The sequence below is a fragment of the Delphinapterus leucas genome, chromosome 19 (assembly GCF_059928025.1).
Source record: "Delphinapterus leucas isolate spDelLeu-1000000601 "Yukka" chromosome 19, BTC_Dleu_Yukka2, whole genome shotgun sequence".
NCBI classification, from domain to species: Eukaryota; Metazoa; Chordata; class Mammalia; order Artiodactyla; family Monodontidae; genus Delphinapterus; species Delphinapterus leucas.
Genome location: NC_143147.1, coordinates 51,910,427 through 51,936,329, shown reverse-complemented (window position 1 = coordinate 51,936,329; position 25,903 = coordinate 51,910,427). Strand labels below are relative to the sequence as shown.

At 42.9% G+C, this 25,903-nt stretch overlaps 1 protein-coding gene across 4 annotated transcripts in view; it reads right to left on the bottom strand.

The window, feature by feature from the left end:
* The window catches only part of DHX8 (DEAH-box helicase 8), a 29,230-nt gene extending 5,195 nt beyond the window's left edge, over positions 1 to 24,035 (bottom strand). For 2 of the 4 annotated variants that reach the window (XM_022565118.3, XM_089899987.1), the window contains exons 1-19: positions 23,816 to 24,035; positions 19,377 to 19,462; positions 18,781 to 18,853; positions 18,285 to 18,370; positions 17,513 to 17,622; positions 16,778 to 17,125; positions 16,254 to 16,398; positions 15,957 to 16,160; positions 15,178 to 15,265; positions 13,272 to 13,369; positions 12,163 to 12,310; positions 10,960 to 11,141; positions 9,586 to 9,780; positions 9,094 to 9,279; positions 8,758 to 8,968; positions 8,036 to 8,217; positions 5,666 to 5,806; positions 2,659 to 2,814; positions 124 to 261 (exon numbers count right to left, since the gene is read on the bottom strand). In XM_022565118.3, the coding sequence (XP_022420826.1) occupies positions 124 to 261; positions 2,659 to 2,814; positions 5,666 to 5,806; positions 8,036 to 8,217; positions 8,758 to 8,968; positions 9,094 to 9,279; positions 9,586 to 9,780; positions 10,960 to 11,141; positions 12,163 to 12,310; positions 13,272 to 13,369; positions 15,178 to 15,265; positions 15,957 to 16,160; positions 16,254 to 16,398; positions 16,778 to 17,125; positions 17,513 to 17,622; positions 18,285 to 18,370; positions 18,781 to 18,853; positions 19,377 to 19,462; positions 23,816 to 23,963 (2,925 nt within the window). In that variant the 5' untranslated portion in view covers positions 23,964 to 24,035. Of the gene's footprint in view, positions 1 to 123; positions 262 to 2,658; positions 2,815 to 5,665; positions 5,807 to 8,035; positions 8,218 to 8,757; positions 8,969 to 9,093; positions 9,280 to 9,585; positions 9,781 to 10,959; positions 11,142 to 12,162; positions 12,311 to 13,271; positions 13,370 to 15,177; positions 15,266 to 15,956; positions 16,161 to 16,253; positions 16,399 to 16,777; positions 17,126 to 17,512; positions 17,623 to 18,284; positions 18,371 to 18,780; positions 18,907 to 19,376; positions 19,463 to 21,011; positions 21,072 to 23,815 lie in introns of all 4 variants that reach the window. The other 2 variants (XM_089899989.1, XM_022565119.2) reach the window with 2 other exon arrangements.
* Between the last annotated feature and the right edge of the window lie 1,868 nt (positions 24,036 to 25,903).

Below are 25,903 nucleotides of genomic sequence, written 5' to 3'. Positions count from 1 at the left end.
ATGTAGAATTCTACTCAAAGCTTATCCAGGGCCTCAGAGTTTAATCTTTTAAACAGAACAGAGTATGGAAGGTTAGCCAGGGAACCTTCCCCAAAGCACCAGAAGTTAGGTTCTGTCCCCTACCCTGCGGCCCAGGCGAGTAAGTAGGCCCTCGTCGTCCAGGGCCCCCAATGTGTATAGCTGCTCCATGGCTGTGATCAAGGTTTCCATTGGCGGGGCATCCATAAAGTCAAAGGACAGCAGGTCATTGATGCCCATGGCCTAGAACAGAAGAGAAGAATGTGTGTGATGGGAAGGTCAGCCTCACCAGTGTTAACATGGAGGGAGACTACTTGTCACCTTCTCTCTTATATCTTTGACTGCAATTAGGAAGCCACTAGTAGGATCAGCAGGAATCTCCAGGAATGCGCCACACAAAACTCAAGACTGATAGAAAGCATATACTTTCTCGGGAAACTTTAAAAAACACTCTCTCAGAATGACAGTATGTACAGCTTAACGACAAAAAGATAAAAATTTAAAAATGGGCAAAGGTAGACATTTCTCCAAAGAAGATATAAAAATGGCCAACAAGCACATGAAAAGATGCTCAATATAACTAGTAATTAGGGAAATGCAAATCAAAACCACAATGAGATACCACTTCATACCCCCTAGGATGGCTATAGCTATAATTTAAGAAAGAAAAAAAAAAAAGAAAGAAAATAACAAGTGTTGGCAAGATATGGAGAAATAGGAATCCTCATATGTTGCTGGTGGGAATGTAAAATGGTGCAGCTGCTAAGGAAAACAATTTGGTGATTCACCAATAACTTAAACAGAGAATTACGAAATGATCCAGGAACTCCACTTCTAGATATATACCCAAAAGAACTGAAAGCAGGGACTCAGACAAACACTTGTACGTTAAGTTCACAGCAGCATTATTCACAATAGCTAAAAGGTAGAAACCAGCCAAATGTCCGTCAGTAGATGAATGGATAAACAAAACACTGTATATACATACAATGGAATATTATTCACCTTTAAAAATGAAATTTTAACACATGCTACAACATGATGAACCTTGAAAACATCATACTAAGTAAAATAAGCCAGATCAAAAGGACAAATATTTTATGATTCCATTTATCTGAGGTACCTAGAATAGGCAGATTCATGGACACAGAAAGTAGAATAATGGTTACCAGGGGCCGAAGGGAGGGGAAAAGGGATAGTTTAGTTAAACGGGTACAGAGTTTCGATTTGGGATGATCAAAAAGTTCTGGAAATGGACGGTGGTGATGGCTGCACAACACTGTAAATGTACTTAATGCCACTGAACTGGACACTTTAAAAAGATTACGGTGATAATGTATTGTGTATTTTATCATAATTAAAAAAAAAAAGACAACAACCAGCTTGCCCTGTCTCTTGCATACACAATTTCTCCTGTGCACCTAGGAAGTGCCTTGTACCATGTTAGGTGGCAGGGATATAAAGGCGACTAAGACATGGTCCCTGCTCTCAGAGTTCACAATGGTGAGACACGTGGACACAAAACCACCTGCAATCTGCCTGGCACAGAGTGGGTATTCAATACATTTGTTACCAAATTTGATGACTAAGAGAAACAAGTGAATGATGCACTATCCAAGTGTGTGTAAAGGGAGATGTGGCAGGACCTACGCTTTCTGTTTCTTTCCCATAAAGTGATGGTGACCATAAACACAGCAGGTGTTCAATAAATTCTTATTGTATAAGAACTACAAGGAATTATGTTAGCAATCAGTAAGCACTGTGCCCAGTGCCTTTACCTGCATTATCTCCTTTATGTTCACAGGAGAGACTATTAACAGCCCCCGCTTTTGAGAGGATAGAGGGCAGAAGGCCGAGCAGATAAATTTGCCAAGGACACACAGCTCGGAGCAGAAGTTTGAGCCACAGATGCCTCTCTGTTCTCACTCCAGAGACTGGAGCAGGTTTTTTTTTTTTCTGAAGCTCTGTTTTAGCCTCTCTTACAGGGAATGAATAATAAATTCCAACAGAGCACTCGGCATCAGCGAAGTGCCAGGGCTCCCGCACAGCATCAGTGTGGGGGGGGGGGAGTGCCAGGGCTCCCGCACAGCATCAGTGGGGGGGGTGCCATCATCTAGGAAATTACTCATGCAGCTCCCCCTGCCAAAAGACAATGAAGGTCCTCACAGGGGACTGAGAGAGGAAGAGCAATGATTCAGAATGAAAACCAAGTCCCCAGGGGGCCAGGCTGAAATCTGTACTAACAGTTCCCCTTTTTGGATTGGGGGTTTTGCTTCTGTTCTAAAAGAACAGAATTGGATCTGAAAGTTAAAGGGTTGAGGGAAGTGAGTTTGTCCACAGTTTGGCACTGATTCGATTTTTCCTAATATCCTGTTTGAAAATGCTCCCAACTAAAACCTTTTATAACCAAATACCCTGCTGGTTACGATGGCGAGAAAAAAATGTCACAGCACACATGCCAATTTAGCCCCAGCCCCGCAGCAGAGAGGCTGTTATCACAGCCGTTTGCATTCCACTCAGAGGGACTGGTTCCATGAGGTTACTGAAGTATAACAAGGTTCATAAAACTGAGGTTCATTTACGGAGGCCACGGGACTGGAATGTTCTACCAAAGCACTCTAACAAGACAGTGGCTTCCACCTTGAGTGAGAGCACCGTGCTTGCTAAGTTGGTCCTCTGGATTTCCGGCACGTTGGTGGTCAGCATTTCATCTCGGTAGGCACGTTCTGTGTACAGCCTGTAACACTTTCCTGGGCCTGTCCTCCCAGCTCTGCCAGCGCGTTGCTTTGCCTGAGCCTAGAGGAGTGGGCATATAAAAATAACATATCTGTTAAACATTGCTTAACAGCTTTACCCAGGCAATCTGTTAAAAGAGGGGCACTCAGCAACAGGCAAAACCTAAAATGGGGTTTACTTCACTTCCTTTAGGGTCATTTCCAAGACTACCTACCAACGTTCTTATCATCCCCTCTCCAACACTCAGCATTTCAGGAAAGTTTGTTCAAGTGAGGCCAAATACAAGCAAGTGAATAGAAGAAATATGGTAAAGATCACAGAAATATACCTTCAAAATAGTGTGGCAGGGGCTTCCTTGGTGGCGCAGTGGTTAAGAATCCACCTGCCAACGCAGGGGACATGGGTTCGATCCCTGGTCTGGGAAGATCCCACATGCTGCGGAGCAACTAAGCCCGAGCGCCACAACTACTGAGTCCACGCGCCTAGAGCCTGTGCTCTGCAACAAGAGAAGCCACCGCAATGAGAAGCACGCGCACCACAACGAAGAGTAGCCCCCACTCGCTGCAACTAGAGAAAGCCCACGTGCAGCAATGAAGACCCAACACAGGCAAAAAATTAAAAATAAAATAAAATTAAAAATATTTTAAAAAAACACAAAATAGTGTGGCACATCATAAATGAGAAAGCATAAAACAAAATGACAAAACCCACCCTCCACAGTGATGACCAAATGTAAGTGAACTGAAAAAATATAATGTTAATCACACCAGTGAATGAGTCTGCAGCTGTTTTAAAAATTCGGTTTGAGATGCTCAATGACAGGAGGAAATGTTCACTCACAGAGGTGAAAAAGCAAGTTGCCAAACAATGTAATACTAATTTTATTTATTTTTTAATCTTAATGCAAATATACAAACTACCAGAAGTAAAAACGTAGGAAAAAAATACCTTAAAATGTTAACTGTGGCTAATTCTAATGGTAGGCTTGTAGATGAGTTCTATTTTCTTTATCAAATATCCAACAATGAACATATATCACCTTAATAATCAGGAAAATTAAATACTTAATTAAAAACCGCATACTTACTACACTACTAGAATTGCAACCTGAAACAAACATGAAAAAAGATGGGCAAGAAAAACATCAAAATGATGACAGTGATTGGTGGTAGTAGGACTATGGGTAACTTCCAAAATAATGTAATATTATTTCTGAACTTATGGGAGAAGGGCGCTAATTTTTGAAATTAAAAAAAAAAAAAAAGTCAGCCCTAGTTGCTAGGAAACAGTGAATAGCAATCTGAAGAGGGCTGTTTTCTGACAAAACCATCTGTCTTATAAATAGTATCAGGATTTAGAAATTCCTCTGCCAGCTCCAAACCAAAGGACGGATTATGAAAGGTCACTACCCACTCAAAGGCAGGCAGCAATCACACACCGTGGCAGATTCCACAGCATTCTACAGGTGTCTCTCCAAATCAGGGAGAGCATATAATAATAAATAATTTCTCCATCACTGCGAGTTGCACGTATCACCCCCAGGAGAACTGTACAGAGTACACATGCTGGGGCCAGGCTGCCCTGGTTTAAATCCTGGCTCCACCAGCTGTGTAACAGGCAAGTCACATAACCCCACTGGTTGTCAGTCTCATTTATGAAATGAGGATAATAATAACATCTACAACAAAGGATCAACTGAGAATATAATGAGTTCATGTATGTGAAAGTAGCTGGGACAGTGCCTGGCACTTAGGAAGTACCCTGCAAGTCTTAGCTATTATTACTAAAGTTTCAAAATGAAAACAGCCTTATGGTATTATAAATTATGAAAGTAATACATACCTCTTACAGAATATTAAGACAATACATATAACATATATAAAATAGATAACTAATAAGAACCTGCTGTATAGCACAGGGAACTCTTCTTCACTTTGCTGTACAGCAGAAACTAACACAACATTGTAAAACAACTATACCCCTATAAAAATTTTTTAAAAAAAAAGACAATATATAAAAGTACAGGGAAGAAAATGTGCTTTACCCATCAGCACAGTAACCAGCAGCACCACCAAGAAATAACCCTGCTAACATTTCGCCAACATGCTTTCAGTTGCAGGCACGTTTACATACACTGTGCACAAGCACACACATTTTTAAACAAAAATTGGATTATACTACTCATGCTATTTTGTAGCTCACTTTTTTCAAACGATATACCAGAGTTATATGCTTATGCCATTAAATATAGATACACACCACCATGTTAACGTCACATAACATTCTATGGAATGAATTTACCATATTTTATTAAACTACTTCCCTTTTGGAGCTCATTTAGAATTTTTCCAGGTTCCCTCCAATATAAACAATGCTTCAGTGAACATCCTTTTCCATTACCTTTGGATATGTGTTCAATCATTTCTAACTTTCAGATATACTTCTAGAAGCAGAACTGTTAGGTTAAAGAAATGAACTTTTACATTTCGGATACACTGTGGCCAAACTGCCTTCAAAAGGGAAGCCCCAGGCTATTCATTTTTAAATATAATTTAGGTAGGAAATTATTCCATAATTACCAAAGAAACATATTATCATCTCATGAATTATTACTATCTCAGATATCTGTGGCTAAGTGCAATACTTTAAAATATATGTTCTTACCACTTATATTAGATCATCTAGGGTGCTAGGATTCAATTTCTTTTTTTTTTTAAGTTCCAGTTTTATGGGGCTTTTTAATGTTGACACACAATTCTGGAGATTAAAAACAAACAACACAAAATCTCCCTTATCTCAAGAAAGCAGCCAGCATCTTAAAACAATAAAATTCAAAATACAAAACCATAAAAAATTTCAGAAAAGCCCTAACCAGGATTTTCAGAAAAGCTGCCAGTAGAAGCTGCCATACCTGAGAAATAGGAGTTACCACGAGCTGGTCGATCCCGGTCTTAGAATTGTAAACTTTCTGCTTCACGAATCCAGGGTCCACCACATAGTAAATGCCGTCAATAGTCAGTGACGTCTCCGCAATGTTGGTGGCAATCACGACCTGCACGCAAGAAGGACACAGCTGGATTGAGCTGCCCAGGCTCAGCCCAGAGGTGTGAGAGGAGACTTCTGAACTCAGACACCTTCCCAAAGGGATTGTGTGGCTCTCCCTCTCTCTAGATGATTAGAGAGCACTTAACCTCAGTTTGGCCTCAAATGGGCAGAAGGGGAGGTGCCTTCATCTTAAGGGTTAGGTTGGGGAGGGAGTGGTACCTGAGAGAAGTGGAGTAGGAAAAAGCAGTGGCCAATCAAAGCCAATTTCATTTGGTGCAAATGGTTACATATCTCATTTTCTAGATCCAATGTTGATTACTACAATTTTAATTTTCTAGCACGCTGGGAAGGCAGAGATTTCCTGGCATCACATGTGCCAGTGCAAAATGAGATTCTTCTTCCCCCACGGGGACATCTGGACTACAAAATGGGCTGTTTGTGTATGTGGAACAAGAGGGAGATTTTTTTTCTGATCATGAAATGAACTATAAGGCGGCAGAGGAATTGCACAGTTTGCGTGTATGCAGCAGTATATGTGATCTAGAAGATTATTGGTCTCAGCTTGGCACTGCCACTGTTCTTCCACCCAGAGGTTCAGATAATAAAACACAAACGCTCAGAAAAATCATTGTTAGGAGGCACCAAAACATCTCACCCCATGCCAGCATCTTACCGGCTCTGAAACGCTTCTACCTGCCAGAGAGCTGCAGAAGCCCTCCCGGAGAGAAGTGTCATCACCAGGAACAGAACAGAGGAGGAATCACTGTCTTCCCACCAAACCTGCTCCTCCTCGTTTCCCTCCTCAGCACCATCTTCCATCCAGCTGCCCAAGCCAGAAACTGGTAGTCATTCCTGACTTCTCCCCTCTGCCCTTCCCTAAACCTCCAGGCATCCACTATGTCTTCACCGTTCTAACTCTTTAATGTTATTCAAATCCTTCTATCTTCCAGATGGTTACTAGATTCATTGTGGTGGTCATTTCATAATATATGCAAATGTCAAATCACTTTGTAGTGCCCCTGAAACTAACATAATGTTGTACATGAACTACATTTCAATTAAAAAAGAAAATCCATCTGTCTTCCATTCGTAGGTATATACTCAAGAGAAATGAAAACACATGTCCACACAAAAACTTGTAAACAAATGTTCATACCAGCATTATTCATAATAGCTAAAATGTGGAAACAATCCAAATGTCCATCAACTGATGAATGAATAAACAAAATGTGGTACACTCTGTTCTACAACAGATTATTCAGCAATAAAAAGAAATGAAGTGTTTATACATGCTACAAGTAAAAGAAGGTAGTCCGCAAGGACCACATATTATGTGATTCCATTTATATGAAATGATGAAATGTCCAGAATAGGCGAATCCAGAGACAGAAAGTGGATTAGTGGTTCCCAGGAGCTGAGCAGAGGGGTGGATGGGGGATGATTGCTAAAGCGTGCAGGGTTTCTTTGAGAGGTGATGAAATTGTTCTAAAAATTAACAGTAGTGATAAATGGTGATTGATTAATGATTAATAATGGTAATTAATGGCTGCATAATTCTGTGAATATACTAAAAAAATTCTGTGACCATACTAAAGTGTACTGAATTGTATGCTTTAAAGGGACAATTGTATGGTATGTAAATTATACCTCAGTGAAACGATTATTTTAAAATCCATCTGTCCCCTTTCCCACTGCCTCAATACACACACTCACAGTCAATTCCAGCTGCTGGAACTACACAGCTCCCTGAAATGGCCACACTCTCTCACCCCTCGGCTATCACAGCCTGTTCTGTCTACTCAGAATGCATGTTCTCCTGCCCTTCTCGTCTAGATGAACATCCACGTGTTCTTCAGGACTAGCTTAGATCCTCACTTCCTGTAAGAACACTGGGTTGGGTGCTCCCCCACTGGGCATCCAGCACACCAGCAGCACGTTCACACTATATGTTAAAGGCCTGTCTACCGGTGGATGTCCCACAGCAGATAGAAGCCTGTCCTCAGACTGCAGCCCTGGTGTCTACCCCAAAGCCTGGTAGATGCTCAAAAAAATATCTGTCGAATGAAGGAAAAGAGAGGAAGAAGAGCAGGATCACATACAAGACCCCCATTCCTTAACAAACTGGTTGGACCACTTTCTAAGACATAATAAACAAGACTCACATACACCTTAAGCAAGCCCCGTTAGGGCCAGCTGTATACAGCACATGGTCTCAGAGCACAAGAGCCTGTGTTACCTTTCTGCTGCCAGGCGGAGCTGGGTCGAAGATTCGGGTCTGCATCTCACTGGGAAGAGCAGAGTACACTGGAAGGATAATCAACTCTGGAACATCGGGTCCCAGGGATTTCATTCTTTCATACAGGATCTCACAAGCAGTATCGATCTCTTCCTGACCAGTCAGGAAGACCAGGATATCACCTAAGAGGAGAACAGAAGCATTGACTTTCTGTGTGTGTGCCCTATACAAAGGCCACAGTGACATTCACCAAACTCCAAACGATGGAAAACACACTCATATTCTGACCTCTAACAAATCAAGAGGTTTTCATCTATCCATGTTTATTCATTTGTTTTTGGTTTTTTAAATTTTTTAAAATTTGTGTCTATATTTAAATAGATGCATTTAAACCCTACACACCATTATTTATATTTTCATCACCACCATTTCAAACAGGCAAGCCTGAGACTTACAGACAGACCAATATTTAAAAGGCATTTTTTTAAACGTCTAAACTACAGATGGTTTTTTCGTTTTTTTTGTTTGTTTTGGCCGTATCACAAGGCTTCCAGGATCTGAGTTCCCCAACTAAGGATTGAACCCGGGCCCCCAGCAGTGGAAGCGTGGAGTCCTAACCACTGGACTGCCAGGGAAGTCCCTAAAAGGCATTTTTTAAAAGATGAGCAAAAATACCTACATTAGGACTTGGTCTAAGAGGAAAAAATGCTCTTTCCCCCTACCTGGTGGCTCTGTTAAATGGATCTGCATGACAGTGATCAAGCTGGCATCCAGATAATCGGTTTCGGGTTCCTTTGTATACAATATTTCTACTGGGTATGTTCGACCTGGGATGGTGAAGATGGGAGCCTCATAGAAGTACTGAGAAAACTTCACCGCATCCAAGGTGGCTGAGGTGACAATCAGCTTCATGTCCTGCCGTTTCTGAACCGTCTAAAGGGAAATGCAATGTAGCTGATGAAAAAGGACTGCCCAAAGAGGCACAGGTACTCAAATCCAATTCCCAGAATTCAGTTCCCAACAGGTAGAATAAGGGTCACCAAAGAGCACCTAGTTACCTTTTTCAACAATCCAAAGAGCACATCAGTGTGAATTGTTCTCTCATGTGCCTCGTCCAACATGATGATTGCATACTGAGTGAGGTCGGGGTCAATCAGGCACTCTCGGAGCAACATCCCATCCGTCATGTACTTGATAACTGTTTCGGGGCTGGTGCAGTCCTCAAATCGAATGGTGTAGCCCACCTAAAGCAGAACAGAAGCTGAAAACCTTAAGACACAAACCTCTCCTTTTTGCAATCTCCAGGCAAGATTTTAGCCCAGGCTATTACCCATAATCTTAACAGACAGAATTTGACCAAGATGTACAATGATTTCCTCAAAGTAAAATCTGCCTTGGACTTGATCCTGAACAGATCAGTGATGACCATGAGAACCCTCTCTCTCAGGAGAAACCTGAAAAAATGTAGAATTGCTCCCATTTTAGAGACAGAGATCTGGGCCTTTACACTTTCTTCAGGCATTTTCAGAATAGCTTCGCCAACCACTTACCTCTTGGCCTAAGCAACAACCAAACTCCTCTGACACTCTTTTGGCCACTGACATGGCTGCAACTCTTCTGGGCTGGGTACACCCAATCTTGCCCCTGGAAGTGTAGCCCGCCTCTGCCAGGTACTGGGTGATCTGCGTTGTCTTCCCAGACCCTGTCTCTCCGATGACAATCAGAATCTGATTGTCATGGACAGCCTGAAGACAGCCAAACATAAACACGGTCATTAAAACCTGCCGCACATTACTCTGGAGTAAAGCAAGTGATTATGCTCTAACACTAAAGGAGAAGGAGGGGAAACAGTAGTATACACACGGAAGATGACAATCAGAGCTTAAATTATTTTTAATGACGCATAGAAACAAATGCTAACAGTGATTTTCTATGAGCAATGCTCTTTCTTATTTTAATCGCATGTATGACAAATTAAAAACTTAAAACTTTATGAGAATTCTCTTTTTAACTGACTCAAAATTTTTTTAATTTATTGGTTTCCTTAAGTTCATAAAAACACAAAGATGATGCTAAAAGCATACCTATCCAGATAGACCTAATATTTTATATACGTACATGTATTTTTTTAAGTGTTACACAAACATGGTTAAAGAATTCAGTAGTAAATAAAAAAGTTAAATACAATGTTCCTTTCTACTGCCATTCCCAAATCTATAAAGTCACTTTACCCCCTAAAGTCACCTGATTTCTACACTGTTTATAACAGCAAAGGACATCCATCAACCTATACATGTCTATTAACACAGGACTAGTTAAATAAGCCAGAGCACATCCACATAACAAAGCACCTTAAAAAAAAGGGAACAATGCTGAGCTATATCACTAAGGGGAAAAAGCTAAATACAGAGCAGTACATATAATATGCTGTCATTTAGAAACACATACAGCTCATATAAAACATATAATATCTGTGTTTTCATATATATTTGTACTTCATTGTATATGTATAAGATGTCATTGAAAGGATTCCCTGGAAACTAGTAAGCTCAGTTGCCTCAGGAAGGTTTAGTGGTCTTAAATCAGATCTCCAGAAAATGGAAATAAGTATCTGAAGCAAAGATTTGCCTCAATGTCAAGTCAAGCATCCCCATTATTCTTATTGTCCAGAGCTATTTGTCTGTGCAACACAATACTCTGTCCACTTGCTCTAAGGATCCCTAGTTCAAACAGATTTATTTCCTCATAGGAAAAAAAAAATGTGTAGACTAATATATACATATTTTTTAAGTACTTGGAAATGTTTTTTTCCTATCACCTTCGGAAAAGCCACTTCAAATGTGCTAATTTCAATTAAAACATGTCATCCTCTTTTTAGAAAACACCCTGACTTCCCCACTAACACATCATAAAGGGCTTCTCACCTGGACCAGCTGCTCCTTCAGTTTGTAGATGGGCAGGCTCTCTCTCTGTTCAATGATTGACATCTGGGTCTTTTTTCCATAAGAAGCTTTGTTGCCCCCAAAGGCATGCTTCTTCCACTCGGGAATGTCATTGGGCATCATCCCAATACCCCTCATGTTGGCAGCAATCTGCCTGCCTTCCGCTGCAAAGGAAAACAGGCGACTTAGTATCATCCTCATGCTACCTCACTGCCCTCTCCCCCCACACTCAACAAATCACATTTCTCCAGTACATCCCTCCTCTCTGCTATCTCTGTCTTGAAGCCACCATCTCTCTCCTCTGAACTATTATAAAAGCCTCCTAATTCACCGCATGTGTCTACTCTTGCCCCATCCAATCCATTTTGTAGGGCACCCTCAATAATCCTTTGGAAATGCAACTCTGATCTTGCCACTTCCCTGCGTAGAACTTTGCACCATTTCCCCGTGAACTTTAGGACTGAGCCCTAACTCCTAATGCCATCTCCAAATTCCTGGCAGCCACAACTCACCCCCCACCTCTCTGCCCATCATTCTCTCTATTCCAGCTACACAGGTCTTCTTTCCCACATCACAGCCTCAGCACAGGCTATTCCTCAGCCTGGAACATACTCCCCAATCCCCATGCCAGCCCCTTTGACAGACTAAGTCCTGTTTATCCTTCGGGTCTCCACCTTCCCAGGGAAATGACCCACCATAGCCAACTATACTACCTGTACTTCTTATCTATGTAGCACTCATCGTGATTTGGTCAGTAATTTGGTAGTATTTGGTTAATATCCATTTTCCCCACTAAAATGTGAGCCTCAGATTCCTTCACAGTTGTATACCCAGGCACCTAACACAACAGTAAGTATTTGTTATGACTGTATCCAGCAGTCAGTTAATATTTACTACACAAAGATTTATATGAAAAGAGAAGTTTCAAAGCTGTATTATCTTTGGAATAAAAATTTTTAAGTTACTCAGAAGAAAACAGCCAGTCTAATGATTTGACCACGGTTACGAAAACATTTAAAAAACAAAACAAACCAAAAACGTGCTCTAACTGAAGGGAAAAACTAAATCACCAAAGCCAAGGCTAAATCTTTAGTTATGTACTGGCAGTGCCTTCTCCCTGTGTATGTGAAAGTTCAGATTTTTTTTTTTTTTTGGAAAGTCCACAGTCCCCTCCCAGAGTCCTACCATCAGGCAGAGGATCAACCCAATGTTTATTGAGTCCCATGGGAATAGAATCCATCTCTGCTTCCCGCTGGGCCTGCTTGAGTTCCCGCCTTTCTTTGGCGAGGGCACTCTGCATCATTGCTGCTTGGGAGAGGGAACCATCCGGGTTCTAGTGCAACAGAGGACAAAGCAACATCAGAATGGGATCTCAGCATGCATTAAATATCCAGGAAATAAAATTCAGATGTTAAGCCACTCAAATCTAAAAAGAGGCCCACCCAGAAGAAAGTTCATATTAACACACCAGACTGCATGAAAGAAATGGATAAACTGTACTATATTCAGAGAAAATGAACAAGGACAATGATAAATCACTGAAGAAATTAGGGATTTGGGGCTTGAAGATGGGAACCCCAAGAGAATGGACATGTAAGAAACAGATAAGAATTATTCTGTATGGTCCTGAGAACTAAAATTGAGACCAATGAGATGCCTCAATAAAACATATTCAGGTCTACCTAAAGAAGAACTATTGATCAGATCCATCTGGGGATGGAATGGGTCTCCTCAAGGGCTGGTGAATTCACCAACATTGTCAAGCAGACATGAGAAGACCACGTGGGAGGAACACTGAAGGAGGATACATGGGCGGATTACAAGCATCAGCTGGGCTGGGAGATCTTTAAGATACCCTTCTCCAAACCTAAAATTTTATCATAATTATTCAGTGAATTCTTCTCCTCACACTGCGCATCACAAGCTTTCTACTGGGGGGCCCAATTGCTCAAGTGAACCCTTCAAAATTGCCCTTGAATCTGCAAGGTAATGACTCAAGCCCTAAAGCCTGGGCAAAGGCAGTGATGGTAGATCCAGCACTCATATTTACCTCTGCTTCCTCCCAAAACACACTAAAATGAGAGTATAAGAATTTAAAAGGCAAAAACAACAAAGCCAAGTCAATCTTCCTCTAAAACAAAAATATTCTGGACCCCGACCAACAGTCACTACTACCTCCCGTAGCCTGAATTCTGCTTACTCAGATCTAGTAACCTGCTCTGAAAAACTGAATTGCCGCTTTAGGAAAAGAAGTTCACTTGACACATCCAGGTTAGAGTCTCAGTGTTTCTCACCTTAACAATTTTGATAGGGCTCATGTCCATGCTTTGCTTGGTGTGCCCTCTCAGGAACGGAGGCTCTTCCTCAACCAGTTCAATCTCAAGGTCCTCATCTAAAAGTCCCCCAAAAGAAGAATTAGCCAAAGAAAAAGAGAGAAATGACTGATCGTTTTCACCAAAACAATACATTTCCACAAGCATCAGCAATCTTTATCAAAGATAGCTCCCAAGGTCAAAACTGTAATGCAGGTGTCTGTTTCCCCCTCCACCAGCCATTTCTAGGGCATTTGTGCCCCAGCCCAAGAACTGATCAGAGCTTTCTTCAAAAGAAGTTAAGCTTGTGGAAAAACGCTGTCTGACACTCTAAATGGCACTAAGGCATTTGCCATCCAACTTCATATGGAATAGCTCCTAACCCACAATAGATTAGGGAAAAAAATTTTAGTTGGACAAATGGACAATACCAAATGCTGACAGGGATGTGGAGCAACAGAAACTCACTTACACTTGTGGTAGAAGTGTAAATTGGTACAAAAACTTTAGAAAACAATGTGGACTCCCTGGTAAAGTTGAATACACACATTTCCTACCACCCAGAAATTCTCCTCCTACATGTTTAGGAAAAAGAGACGGTCTTGCATATGTGAATTAAGAGACAAACACAAGAGCTTCATAATAGAACTATTCATAAAGGTAAACAAAAAAACCGAGAAGACAGCCTATATGCCCATCAAAAAGTAAAATGAGTAAATAATGCTAAATTTATATACAGAAAAAGTCAACAGCAATGAAAACGAGTGAAAAATAACTATAAAAATCAACATAGAGGGACTTCCCTGGTGGCACAGTGGTTAAGAATCCACCAGCCAATGCAGGGGACACAGGTTCAAGCCCTGGTCCAGGAAGATCCCACATGCCACGGAGCAACTAAGCCTGTGTGCCACAACTACTGAGCCTGCGGTCTAGAACCCGTGAGTCACAACTACTGAGCCCGCATGCCACAACTACTGAAGCCCACGCGCCTAGAGCCCATGATCCACAACAAGAGAAGCCACCGCAATGAGAAGCCTGCACACTGCAACGAAGAGTAGCCCCCACTTGCCACAACTAGAGAAAGCCCGTGCGCAGCAACAAAGACCCAACACAGCCAAAAATAAATAAATTAATTTAAAAAAATCAACATAGATAAATATGGAAAGAATGATGGTGACTCAAAAAAAAAAAAAAGTTCAAAAACAGACAAACTGAACAATACAATGTTTAGGGATAGATATACAGTAGATAGTAAAACGCTAAAGGAAAATAGGATATAATTAACGCAAAATTTAGAATGGTGGTTGCCCAAAGGAGGAAGGAGGAAGATCTAATCAGAGAGTGGCATGTATGGGTTTCAAAGGTATTGGTAGGTAAAGTTCTACTTAACTGGGTGGTAGGTACACAGATGATCATTTGTTATTGTTATATAAACTATATAACTACATACACAGATGTTCAGTTATTGTTATATAAACTATATACACTTTATTAAGGAATTTATTTCACCATTTTAAAAAATTGCCTATGGGCTAAGTCAAAAATTATTCCAGGGCAACTCAGAGGTAATCTAGGCGGATCCAGGGTTTACAGAACAATTACTAAAAATGTGAGACCAAATTCACTCCACAAAATACAATTATGGCTTTTTATATCATAAAAACTGATTATAAGCAACAAGTGTAACAATATATACATATTTATCAGAAAAATGAAGCTTTTTGCTTCCATCGTAAGGAGACCCTTTTCCTTTGAGAGATGAGTGGTGAGACCCAAGGAACAAATGAGTTTAAGCACTGGGTTAAACTACAAATAAACCCTATCCACGGCTCAACTTGCCAACTGTCCTCCCAACCCATCATCCTGCTCCATCTAAGTGGCTGGTTACCTTCTTCATCATCCACTTTAGGGAGAATGCCAGTCTCTTCATCAAAGTCTGGAAACTCCTCTTTGGAAAGGACATTGGCAGCAATCATCTAGCCAAAGGATAAAAGGAAGCATTTGTCACCTGCTAGATCAAAACTCTTCTTTGGTAGGAGAGTTAATACAGAGATTTCATGTAGGAAACCAAGGTTTTTTCCTCTGCTGATCCAGGACTGCAGGGCCTTGAACACCGTATATCCCATCCCTAGGGGGGCACGACAACATGCCCCCAAAAGCACAGCTCAACGGTCTCATCCCCAGGGTGTTATCTGCTCCCTCCCTTGACTCCACAGCATTCTGCACACCCCTTATTATGTAATATGTAAGTCTTCCCAGTTATTTGTTTCAATCTATCTCCTCCCCTGGAGGAGAGATCCTCAAGGGTAGGAACCATGATAGGTCCTCATAGCCCTAGCATTTGCACAGTGGCCTGGCCAACAGCGTTTTTATGTTTACTGACTAATGATGAAAACAAGAATGAACATTTATATAACACATAACACAGGAAGGCACTAACCTAAGAGCTTCACTTCTACTAACTCGTTTAATCCCCACAATGTCACCACTGGCCCTGTTTTACAGATGGGGGCGTGGAGGCACAAAAAGGTAGTGTAACCTGGCTCAGGATCACAAGCTAGCAAGTGGCCTAAAGTCACCCAAGCCATCATGCTCCAGGGCCCGCACTCCTAAACACCATGCTACCTGCTGAATGACTACGTGGCCGTAAGAGCAAATGGCCCCAACCTGCTTGATCTCCCACTTCTCCGGGTCAGAAATGCGGGTAAGGCGCTTGCGCTCCAGCGAGTCGTCCTCTACTTCAGGGGCACTGACAAGGGAGAGGTGGGTGGGTCTATCCGGATTCCTCATAGAGGTCTCCTCGTTGGTCTCCCCAACAAGATTCCGTCGTCGATTTGGGTTTAGATCTTCTCCAGTCTCTTGATCCACATCCTAAGGCACAAAAACAAGGGACATAGCCTACCTGCCGTCCTCTTATGTTTCCCTGGCCATCAGTTGTGGAAACCGGCTGGATATCTCACCTACCTTCATGCTCAAGCTGGTCTTGGTCCCAGTGAAGGACAGCACTTTGACCTTGACCCTCTGGCCTTTGCTCACCACATCAGCCACATTGGCCACACGGCCTTCCCGGCGGAGCTCAGAGATGTGCACCAGGCCTTCCCACCGCTTCCTAAGGGAGAGTCACACACATCTGGAACATGCCTAAAATACTTTTTCCCCAACCGATTTCCACCCTTGTTGGAAATGAACAAAGGGAAATGGTCTTAAACTCAAGAGGAAAGTTCCAAGAAGGTGGCCAAACAATAAAATAGGATTACCACCCTCCCAGAGAAAAAGTTGGGGGCCAGGGGGCAACAAATTCTCATCTGTCTCAACCAGCAAAAGGGCAGATCTCCCGAAGGCAGAGGAAGGAATAAATGGCTGTATGACATTTCAAATAAAAAGTCAACTTCTAACAATCTGATACAGTAATTTTTTAGAATGTGAAAATCCCGTGATAAAAGAAATTCTGTCCTTCAGTGGTGTGAAAGAAGAGTACCAGCCATTACCTTAGTCCCTCCAGCTGCACAAAGCATCCAAACTGCATGATGCTGGTAACTTTGCCGTTGTAAACGTCCCCGATGGCGGGCTCTTCTGGGGGAGGGCGGTCCACGTGCTTATCCCGCCATCTGTCCAGATTCCTCTCCCCATACTTGTCTCGGTCTTTCCGGTCTCTGGGGGGACTCTGACTTCTGCTCCTGGACCGATATCTAGACTTCCCCTTATTCCTCTCCCGGGTCCTGGAACGTGATCGAGAGCGGGACCGGTGTCTCCGCTTATGGTCTCTATTGCGGTCTCGGTCTCGGTCTCGCTCGCGGTCTCGCTCTCGGCTCCGCTTCTTCTTCTTTGTCTTGTCCCTAACAAATCAACAAATACCTGTCTGAAAAAGAAACTAGCCCAATTCCATCTTTGCGTTCCCAAGCACCCAGCACAGTGCCATGTACATGGCAGGTACTCACTAAATGCTGAACTGAAACAGAGTTTCAATAACTATGACATCCCTGCAGGCCAATAAAGGAGGCCACAAACATATTCATCCTCTTTCAACCTGGATTTCTATCTTCTGAACACCTCAGCATGTGCTGCATAAACATTCTCGACAGGGAGCAATGAAAATAGATGCAACAGTATGGTACGTGGCCAGTCTAGATTCTGTAAACTTGCCCAAAATTTTGCTTGGCTGGTCCAGAATTCAACTATCACCATATCCTAAACTTCCAAAGGACAAGACGCTAGGGACAAACCGGTGCTCAGCATCTCTGTGCTTCTCCTGGCCTGCTGCGCTGGGCATCAAGGCCTCCAGTTCTTTCAGGACATCCACAGCGACTTTCACATCATCCTCATCCAGCATGGTCTACAGGGGCAGAGGCAGCCAAGTTAGGAGAAGAGGGGACAAGAAAAGTCACTCAAGAATCTGTACTTCAGGTACCTCTACAAATCTAACACCCCCTACATTTCTGACCACTTATGTAAAGAAGCAGAGAGGACAGAGATTTCCAACACAATTTGAGAGAGAGGAAGAAGGTATGAGCAAAGGTTCCTGGAAATCATTTCTACACTTGGCAAATCCCCCTTGTCCTTAATACAAGCCTATGGAAGGCAATTAGATATCAGTCCTCCCGTGAAAGCATGAAATGAGGATTATAAACAGAAAACAGATGTCAAAATTTTTTTCTAAAATTAGAAAAATTAAATGACATCTAAAATTAGATGTCAAAATCTAATTTCGCACATCAGGCATCTGTTCCAGAACCTTAAGTTGTTTCATACTTGTTCCAGATCCCCAATCACTGCTTTCCCAATCCCATTTCCCTAAAATATGGTTCTCTGAACCCTTTAACACTATTCTATACAACAGTATGTGCTCAGGGAGTGACCACTTTCACTTTGAAAAGTATGTTACAGTGTAGACAAACTTAAAATTAATAACTAATGAGACAAAGAAAAGGGGTGAGGAGGGGGGAAAATGCAGTTACAGCAGACACCCTCATCCTCATGCTCTCATGATAACAGTACCCGAACTGAAGGGTTGTCTGGTTGGCAAAGGACTGGAAAGAGTTCCTTCAGCTTTTCTTTTTCAGTTTTGGGTTTAACAACTGGATCTTGTTTCATTAAAGCGCATGAAGGGGTTAAAAAAAAAAAAGATATATTTAATACTCTTAGTGGTTAACAAAAGAACTTCAACATTAGATTTGCATCAAACTAAAAACAGAACATTTTTCTACATATTACTCACATACATTACTATAAACGTAATTCAATTTTCAAAAAAAAAAAAAAACACTGATTACAAAACCCTTAACAAACTATCCTGGCGTGGCAGTGGGAGTATGATTCAGCATTCATTTGATTGGTTATGTCTTATCATTTTAATTTTGTCTTAAGTCACTTGAAAATTTTACTAGAACATTTACTTGCTCAGCAGCTGCTCCAAGGGAAATAAATGCAATTTACAGGACGCTTACAATCTAAACTATTCTGGAGATGAAGCTTGGCTAGGAGCTCTGCTCACCTTTGTTTGTGGAAGGCTTCGCTGGAGGCCGCATGGTTTGTATGAGACGCAGCAAGTTACTAATAAGAGAATCCTTTGAAAAGAAACAACAAAAATTGTCAGCTCCTGGATCAGTGCTTGAAAACACTAAGAAAAGGGGTGAAAAAAAAAAAGAAAAGGGGTGTCCTTTAGAAAAGGGTAGTTATGCACCTGAATTTAGCTAACTGGGACAGATGAAGCATACAGCGTCAACCTAATATGGCACGAACCTAGTAACATAGCCTCAGAGAAAGCTATTATTTAGGACTCTTTGGGGGGAAGTAATTTAGTTCCCATCAACCATTTTATTTCCCATGGTTTAGAACTACCTCTCAAACCTAGACTCTTGCTTTTCACTTCCTGATTCACAGAACAAGAATGTAAACACCCATAAGGACTTAATAATGGAAATCCTGCCCCATTTTCCTAGAAAGGTGTCACAGGTAATTCGGTTACATTACCACTGCTTAGTGGCATGAAAACATCACACTTAATGGCTTACTTGATTGGCATGTACTATCAAAATTTAAATCCAACAGTGACATTGAAACAAAACAGGGTTCTCTACATACACATACCGTGAATTCTGCACCATTTTTGACCAGTGAAGCCTTAAAAGTATCAAAGGTGGTATTTTTCTCAGCAAGACTGATCACAAATTCAGCTGCAAATGAGAAAAGGGATTACAAAAGAAGAATGGAGACTTGAGCAAGAAATCAATTTCAAGTATGTTAAAAATAAAACCAGGGCTTCCCTGGTGGCGCAGTGGTTGGGGGTCCGCCTGCCGATGCAGGGGACGCGGGTTCGTGCCCCGGTCCGGGAGGATCCCGCGTGCTGCGGAGTGGCTGGGCCTGTGGGCCACAGCCACTGGGCCTGCGTGTCCGGAGCCTGTGCTCCGTTGCGGGAGAGGCCACAGTGGTGGGAGGCCCACGTACCGCAAAAAATAAATAAATAAACAAATAAATAAAACCAGTTGGGTTATCCAACAGTCATAAAAACCGACGACCACCATTCAGTAAGGGTAAAGAAAGAATTTAGACTACCAAGATTAGCCATGTATAGTCTAGTTAATTTTCATAAGTAAAAACAAGAAATGGCTCATCAGGCCCTTGAGTGTATTTAAGGGAGGAAGACCTCCTTGTCCCAGATCACTGTACTCTCTTCATGAAACTGCTAGATATGTACTCCACCATATAGATTCTAGAGGCAACCACGTCCAAGAGCATGAGCCCATGTGCATGTGTACATGCACGCACACATGGACACACGCACAAACAGGATGCTTTCTACAGTTTCTGAAAGGACACACCTGATCTATATATGAGGGCCAGGCAGCTGCTGGATGGTACAACATCAGAGTCGGTGAAAGACTCACTTGCCCCTCTCCCCCTGATTTTTCTCTACAAACCGGCTTCGTTTTGAAATTTCTAATATTAGAACTATTTATTTTTTTTGGCGGTACGCAGGCGTCTCACTGTTGTGGCCTCTCCCGTTGCGGAGCACAGGCTCCGGACGCGCAGGCTCAGCGGCCATGGCTCACGAGCCCAGCTGCTCCGCGGCATGTGGGATCTTCCCGGACCGGGGCACGAACCCGTGTCCCCTGCATCGGGGACTGCACCACCAGGAAAGCCCTAGAACTATTTATTAATTACGAGACTTTCAGGAGAAAAGTGCATTATGATAGGCTGAAATAATAAGCCTCACACTGTAAGTTCCACATGAAAATTTTAATGATTTCATTTGGATTTCTTTCTTTTTTTTTTTTTTGCCGCACCACTCCGCTTACGGGATCTTAGTTCCCCGACCAGGGATTGAACCCGTATCCTCCGCAGTGAAAGCATGGAGTCCTAACCACTGGACCGCCAGCAAATTCCCTTCATTTGGATGTTAGTCCTTCAAAAATAATAATAACATGGAAGATCTGGATAGCTAACTTATAAACTAGTAACACCATACCATTTCCATGCTGAAATTTGCCTTTACCTTTTTTATGACATTAAGTGAAAGCCAGATGCCATCAGCTTTTTTTAAGTAACAAGTTAATAACAACATCCGTGGTTAAGACTTTTCAAACATCTACTACATGCCAGGCACTATGCTAAGTGTTTCACATGGGTTATCCCCATGGTTCTCACAACGACCCGCACAGGTAGGTACCATTATTGCCCCTGTTTTACAGATAAGGAGGCTGAGGGTTCGAGACAGTGACTTACCCAATAATAATTGGTGGAACCAGGACTGGAATCCAGAAATCTGACTTCAGAGCCCAAATTCTTTAGAGAAATGTGGAGGGAGAACTAAGTCACATGGTGCTAGTCATACAATGCTCAAAAGAGCCAAGCCTAAAGCAGCCAGCAGCATATTCATGCTGCAGCCGTCATTAATGAGGATTTTGTTTTTAATTTTCAGAATTATATGAGGACATCATTAAATTAACTGAAGTATCAAAAACTGGATCAGTAATTAAAAACAAGCTCATTGTTGAAAACAGGAAAAACAATGAGACTGATTTAAATGATAATACATCAAGGTCAAAATCAAAAGAATCAAGTCAACAAATAAAACACAAAAGAAGTAAATATATACCTTTTTGTTATTAAAACCAACTCTGGCAATTTAGTTTCATCAAAACAATATTGTTTATCACACTTTTCCAATATTAGTATTTTTAATGTTACTGTTTTTGTAATTCTGTGTTTAACAGTGTGATACTGTGGTTTATAAGAAGAAATACATATTTGGTCTCCATTCCTGGCATGGAGCTACTAAAACCCTTGGAATTTCCTAAGTGCAGAGAGTAAGTTATCTTTTTTTTATGTCCCTGAGATAACCTTAGGAAAGCCCCTAGGTAACTAGGATGAGGGCTAGTTGCCAGGGAAACCAATCAGGAGATTAGAGGGCTGGAACTTTCAGCCCCAACCTGATCTCTGGGGAGTGGAGAGGGGCTGGAGATTGAGTTCAGTCATCAATGGCCAATGATTTAATCAAATGTGCCTATACGGTGAGGCCTCTATAAACACCCAAAAGGACAGGGTTTGGACAGCTTCCAGGATGGTGAACACATGGAGATTTGGGGAGAGTGGGGCACTCAGAGAGCATGGAAGCGCCTCTCTCCTTGCCACATACCTTCTATTTAGCTGTTTCTGAGTTATATCTTTTTATAACAAACCAGTTAGGGACTTCCCTGGTGGTGCAGTGGATAGGAATCTGCCTGCCAATGCAGGGGACACGGGTTCGATCCCTGGCCCGGGAAGATCCCACATGCTGTGGAGCAACTAAACCCATGAGCCACAACTACTGAGCCTGTGCTCTGAAGCCTGCGAGCCACAACTACTGAGCCCTTGTGCCACAACTACTGAAGCCCACGCGTCTAGAGCCCATGCTCTACAACAAGAGAAGCCACCGCAGTGAGAAGCCCGCGCACCACAACCAAGAGTAGCCCCCACTCACCACAACTAGAGAAAGCCCACGCACAGCAACAAAAGACCCAACGCAGCCATAAATAAATAAATAAATATAATAAACCAGTTAGTAAAATGTTTCTCTGAGTTCTGTGAGCCACTCTAGTAAATTAATCAAACCCAAGGAGGGGTCGGTGGAACCTCAGATCTATTGCACCTGACAACTTGGACTTGCAAGTGGCCCTCGAAGGTGGGGGCGAGGCAGTTTTGGTCTCAATAACCTTTTGTTTCCTCTAAAAGAGGCTAAGGCATTATTAGTACACTGTAGTTCAAAAGACAGAGAGAGAGAACAATGTAAGCGCACTGACTGAGAGAATCTACCTTGTTCTCTACTGTAGTCCTAAGCCCCTAGCTCAACAAAGGTTTGCTGAATTAAGGAACATATTACCCAGAGAGATGGCAAATCGACGAGAATATCACCTCACTATTATCTAAAAGAGAAGACCGAGGAAAAATGACACAGGATAGGTACATCTTGATGGGAGGCAAGAGAAACGTGAACTAAAATATACAGGTGCTATATGCTAACCCTGTGAAGAACACGGTATCATACCTATTTCACAGATGGGAAACACAGCTTCACAGAAATTACATCTTACCCAAGATCACACATCTAACTTCCCTGACCCCTCTTTGTCATGCATGTGTCCCTTCCCTTCCATCCCTCCAATTGAGGACTTCATCTTCATTTAGAAAACAGAACAGTCACATTGGAACTCTCTCCCTCATCTCCCTACCACCAGTCCCTAAATCCATCTGCATCTACAACCATATTCTGTCCTCCTTCCTGTTAAAATGGATGAAGCGTCCCTGTACCTGTCAAAAAATCCCTCCACTCATGCTCTCGACCCCATCCATCCCTCTGCTTTCATAAGGACTCCACCTGCCTGTGGCCTTAAGCTGTAGGACCCCAGTCTTTTCCATTTTCTCAGTTTGGGTTCTCCCTGTATACAGTTTGTCCCAAGACGTCTAATGTTTGACAGACACTAGACATTGGTGCTTGAGAGATAGTATAAGCATGAATGGTTAAGAGCACAGTTAAAGCCACAGACTACAAAAGACCTGGATTCCAGGCCAGGCTCGCTCACATTTGGTATGTGATCTTGAGGGGTGTTACTTAATTACTTGGAACCTTGTTTTCTCAAACTATAAACAGATACTATCTCACAAAGTGGTATGAAAACCAAATAAGATAATGTAAGTAAAACACTGAGCATAATATCTGGCATGTAATGAGAACCCAATAAGTGTCTGCCATGAACACCATCATCATGTGGCTCTACGTTGCTGTTGTTAACGCTGTTTAATTGTCTGTGGCTGAAAAAAACACAAAGAGACGGCCGCTCCAGGTTTCACCGACAGCTCTGGGAAATGGTTTCTAACAGCTCAGCCCGGAGGGCTCTCAAGAGGAGGCCACTGCCGCAGATTGCCTGGGCCAAGTCTCTGACAAAGAGACAGACTCACACGGACCCACACACTCGGTCCATCAATCCCCTTTCTCCTTCCCCTTCCCTCAAGCCCAAACCCAGATGGCGCAGAGACTTCCGCGGACTCACCCAGATCCTTGTCGTTGATCCCCAAGTGATTGTCCAGCTCAGTGCAAACCTTCGACACTAAAGACAGATACTCGAGTTTGGCTAGTTCTTCCGCGGGGCCCAGCTCTGTTCCGGGTACGGCTGCCGCCGTGGCCACGACCACCGCCATGGCTACGATTTGCCCCGGGCCCCTCACTGCCAGCCTTCGGAGCTACTGTACCCGCCGGGCCCCTCACTGCCGGTCTTCCGAGTTACTCCCGCCCCGCTCCAGCTTCCTCTTCCGGGTCGGCGCACTTCGCTTTTGTTTACGGTAAATTGATATCACCAGGAGCTTCTCTTGGCGTTATCGGATGGACCATAGAGATCAGACAGGAAGTGCTTAAGGAAAGGACGGCTGAGTGGATTACTTTGCACACAGGCAGGCGCCCTCTACAGGCCAACGAGGTTCTTGGCCGGCTCTCAGGCTTGGAAACGTTCATTCTCCACGCGCTTCCGCCCTACGTCGGCAGAGGGCGACCGGGGCCTGCGCAAGGGGATCTGGGGAAAGGGGGTCGCGACCTCCCCCCATCGAACTCCACCCCGCCGAACCGCGCTTTAGAAGCCTTGAAAAAGGTACCCGAATTCAAGTATGGAAAAGGCAAGATTCGCTTTACAGCAGATCCCTATATTCCTGGGGCTTTGCTTCCGCTTGGGTCATGACTATCTCAAGCGATTCTGTAACAAACCAGCAGGCGATGGAGTCTAGTTCTGTCATTAACTCATTTTACAGACGAAGAAACTGATGCTTCCACTATCTGAGTGACCTTGGGCCAATTAATCTCTTGGGGCTTAGTTTTCTCATCTGTAAACTGGGACAATGTTGCTCTAACTAGGTTTAGGTGATGATCAAATGAGATAACTGTACAAGGAGCCTGACTCGTAGTAAACACACTACAGATGGCAGTTGCTATAATCCCAAAGCTGAGACAATGGTCACCGTAAAGTCTGTCAAGCGTAAATCTCCTCAGTCTGAGACCCCAGAGAGCCACCTGGCTCCTCTCTTGTGAAAACCACTTCTCAACCCCCGATTTTCCGAATGCTCATACCCTCAGTCCTCTCAGAACTTGTTCCCCCAAATATCAGCTGTGCTGTGAACCCGAAGTCGATAAGCTCAGGTCTCCCAGCTTCTGCTTCAGGCCCCCTTTTCCTATGTGACAGACGTGAGGATTTTCCCACACTACACTGCTCTGCGTGATGAATGAGGAAACAGAGGCACCGCCAAGTGAGTGGCTGTCTGGTCAAAAGGGAAGAAATCAGACCCTCTTGCTTCTGGCTTCAGGCTACATTACCCTGCTGCACCTTTGAACTCTGTTCCTCCAACATCTCACCGTGGACTAAAGAATAGCAGAGGGAGAAAACCCCAGAGCAGTAGCTCTCACTGCTTCCGAGAGCTCCATGTTTCCACGTTCCTAAGGAATTAGTACTGTACCCTCTGCATTCTTCCCACTCCCCCTTTCTCTTCCTCCTTTCCCCCATGAATGGGGTGGAAAATCCTGCCCTTGATTCAGTGAGCTCAATTGCCAGCCTGGAGTTACGATACCTGGGGCTTATTCCATTGAATTCTTTTCTTTGTGCTTCTTTGCCTTTCAAAATATATATAAATTAATGCTCTGCTTTCCTCCAATATTTAACTGGATGGGGGGAAAAAGCGTGGAGTTTGTTTTGTTTTAAAAGCTCTGTGGGAGGGCTTCCCTGGTGGCGCAGTGGTTGGGAGTCCGCCTGTCGATGCAGGAGACACGGGTTCGTGCCCGGTCTGGGAAGATCCCACATGCCGCGGAGCGGCTGGGCCCGTGAACCCTGGCCGCTGAGCCTGCGTGTCTGGAGCCTGTGCTCCGCAACGGGAAAGGCCACAACAGTGAGAGGCCCGCGTACCTCAAAAAACAAAACAAAACAAAACAAAAGCTCTGTGGGAAAAAGAGCTATAGAACCATAACATGTAGTAATGGTAGCAGTACTATAAGAACTCTTTGAATTATTTGGGAATTATTGAACACACATCTCAGTAGTAAATATTAACAGCAAAACTGACTAAATTTTATTTGCATATGCCACTAAGTACACGTTTTCAGA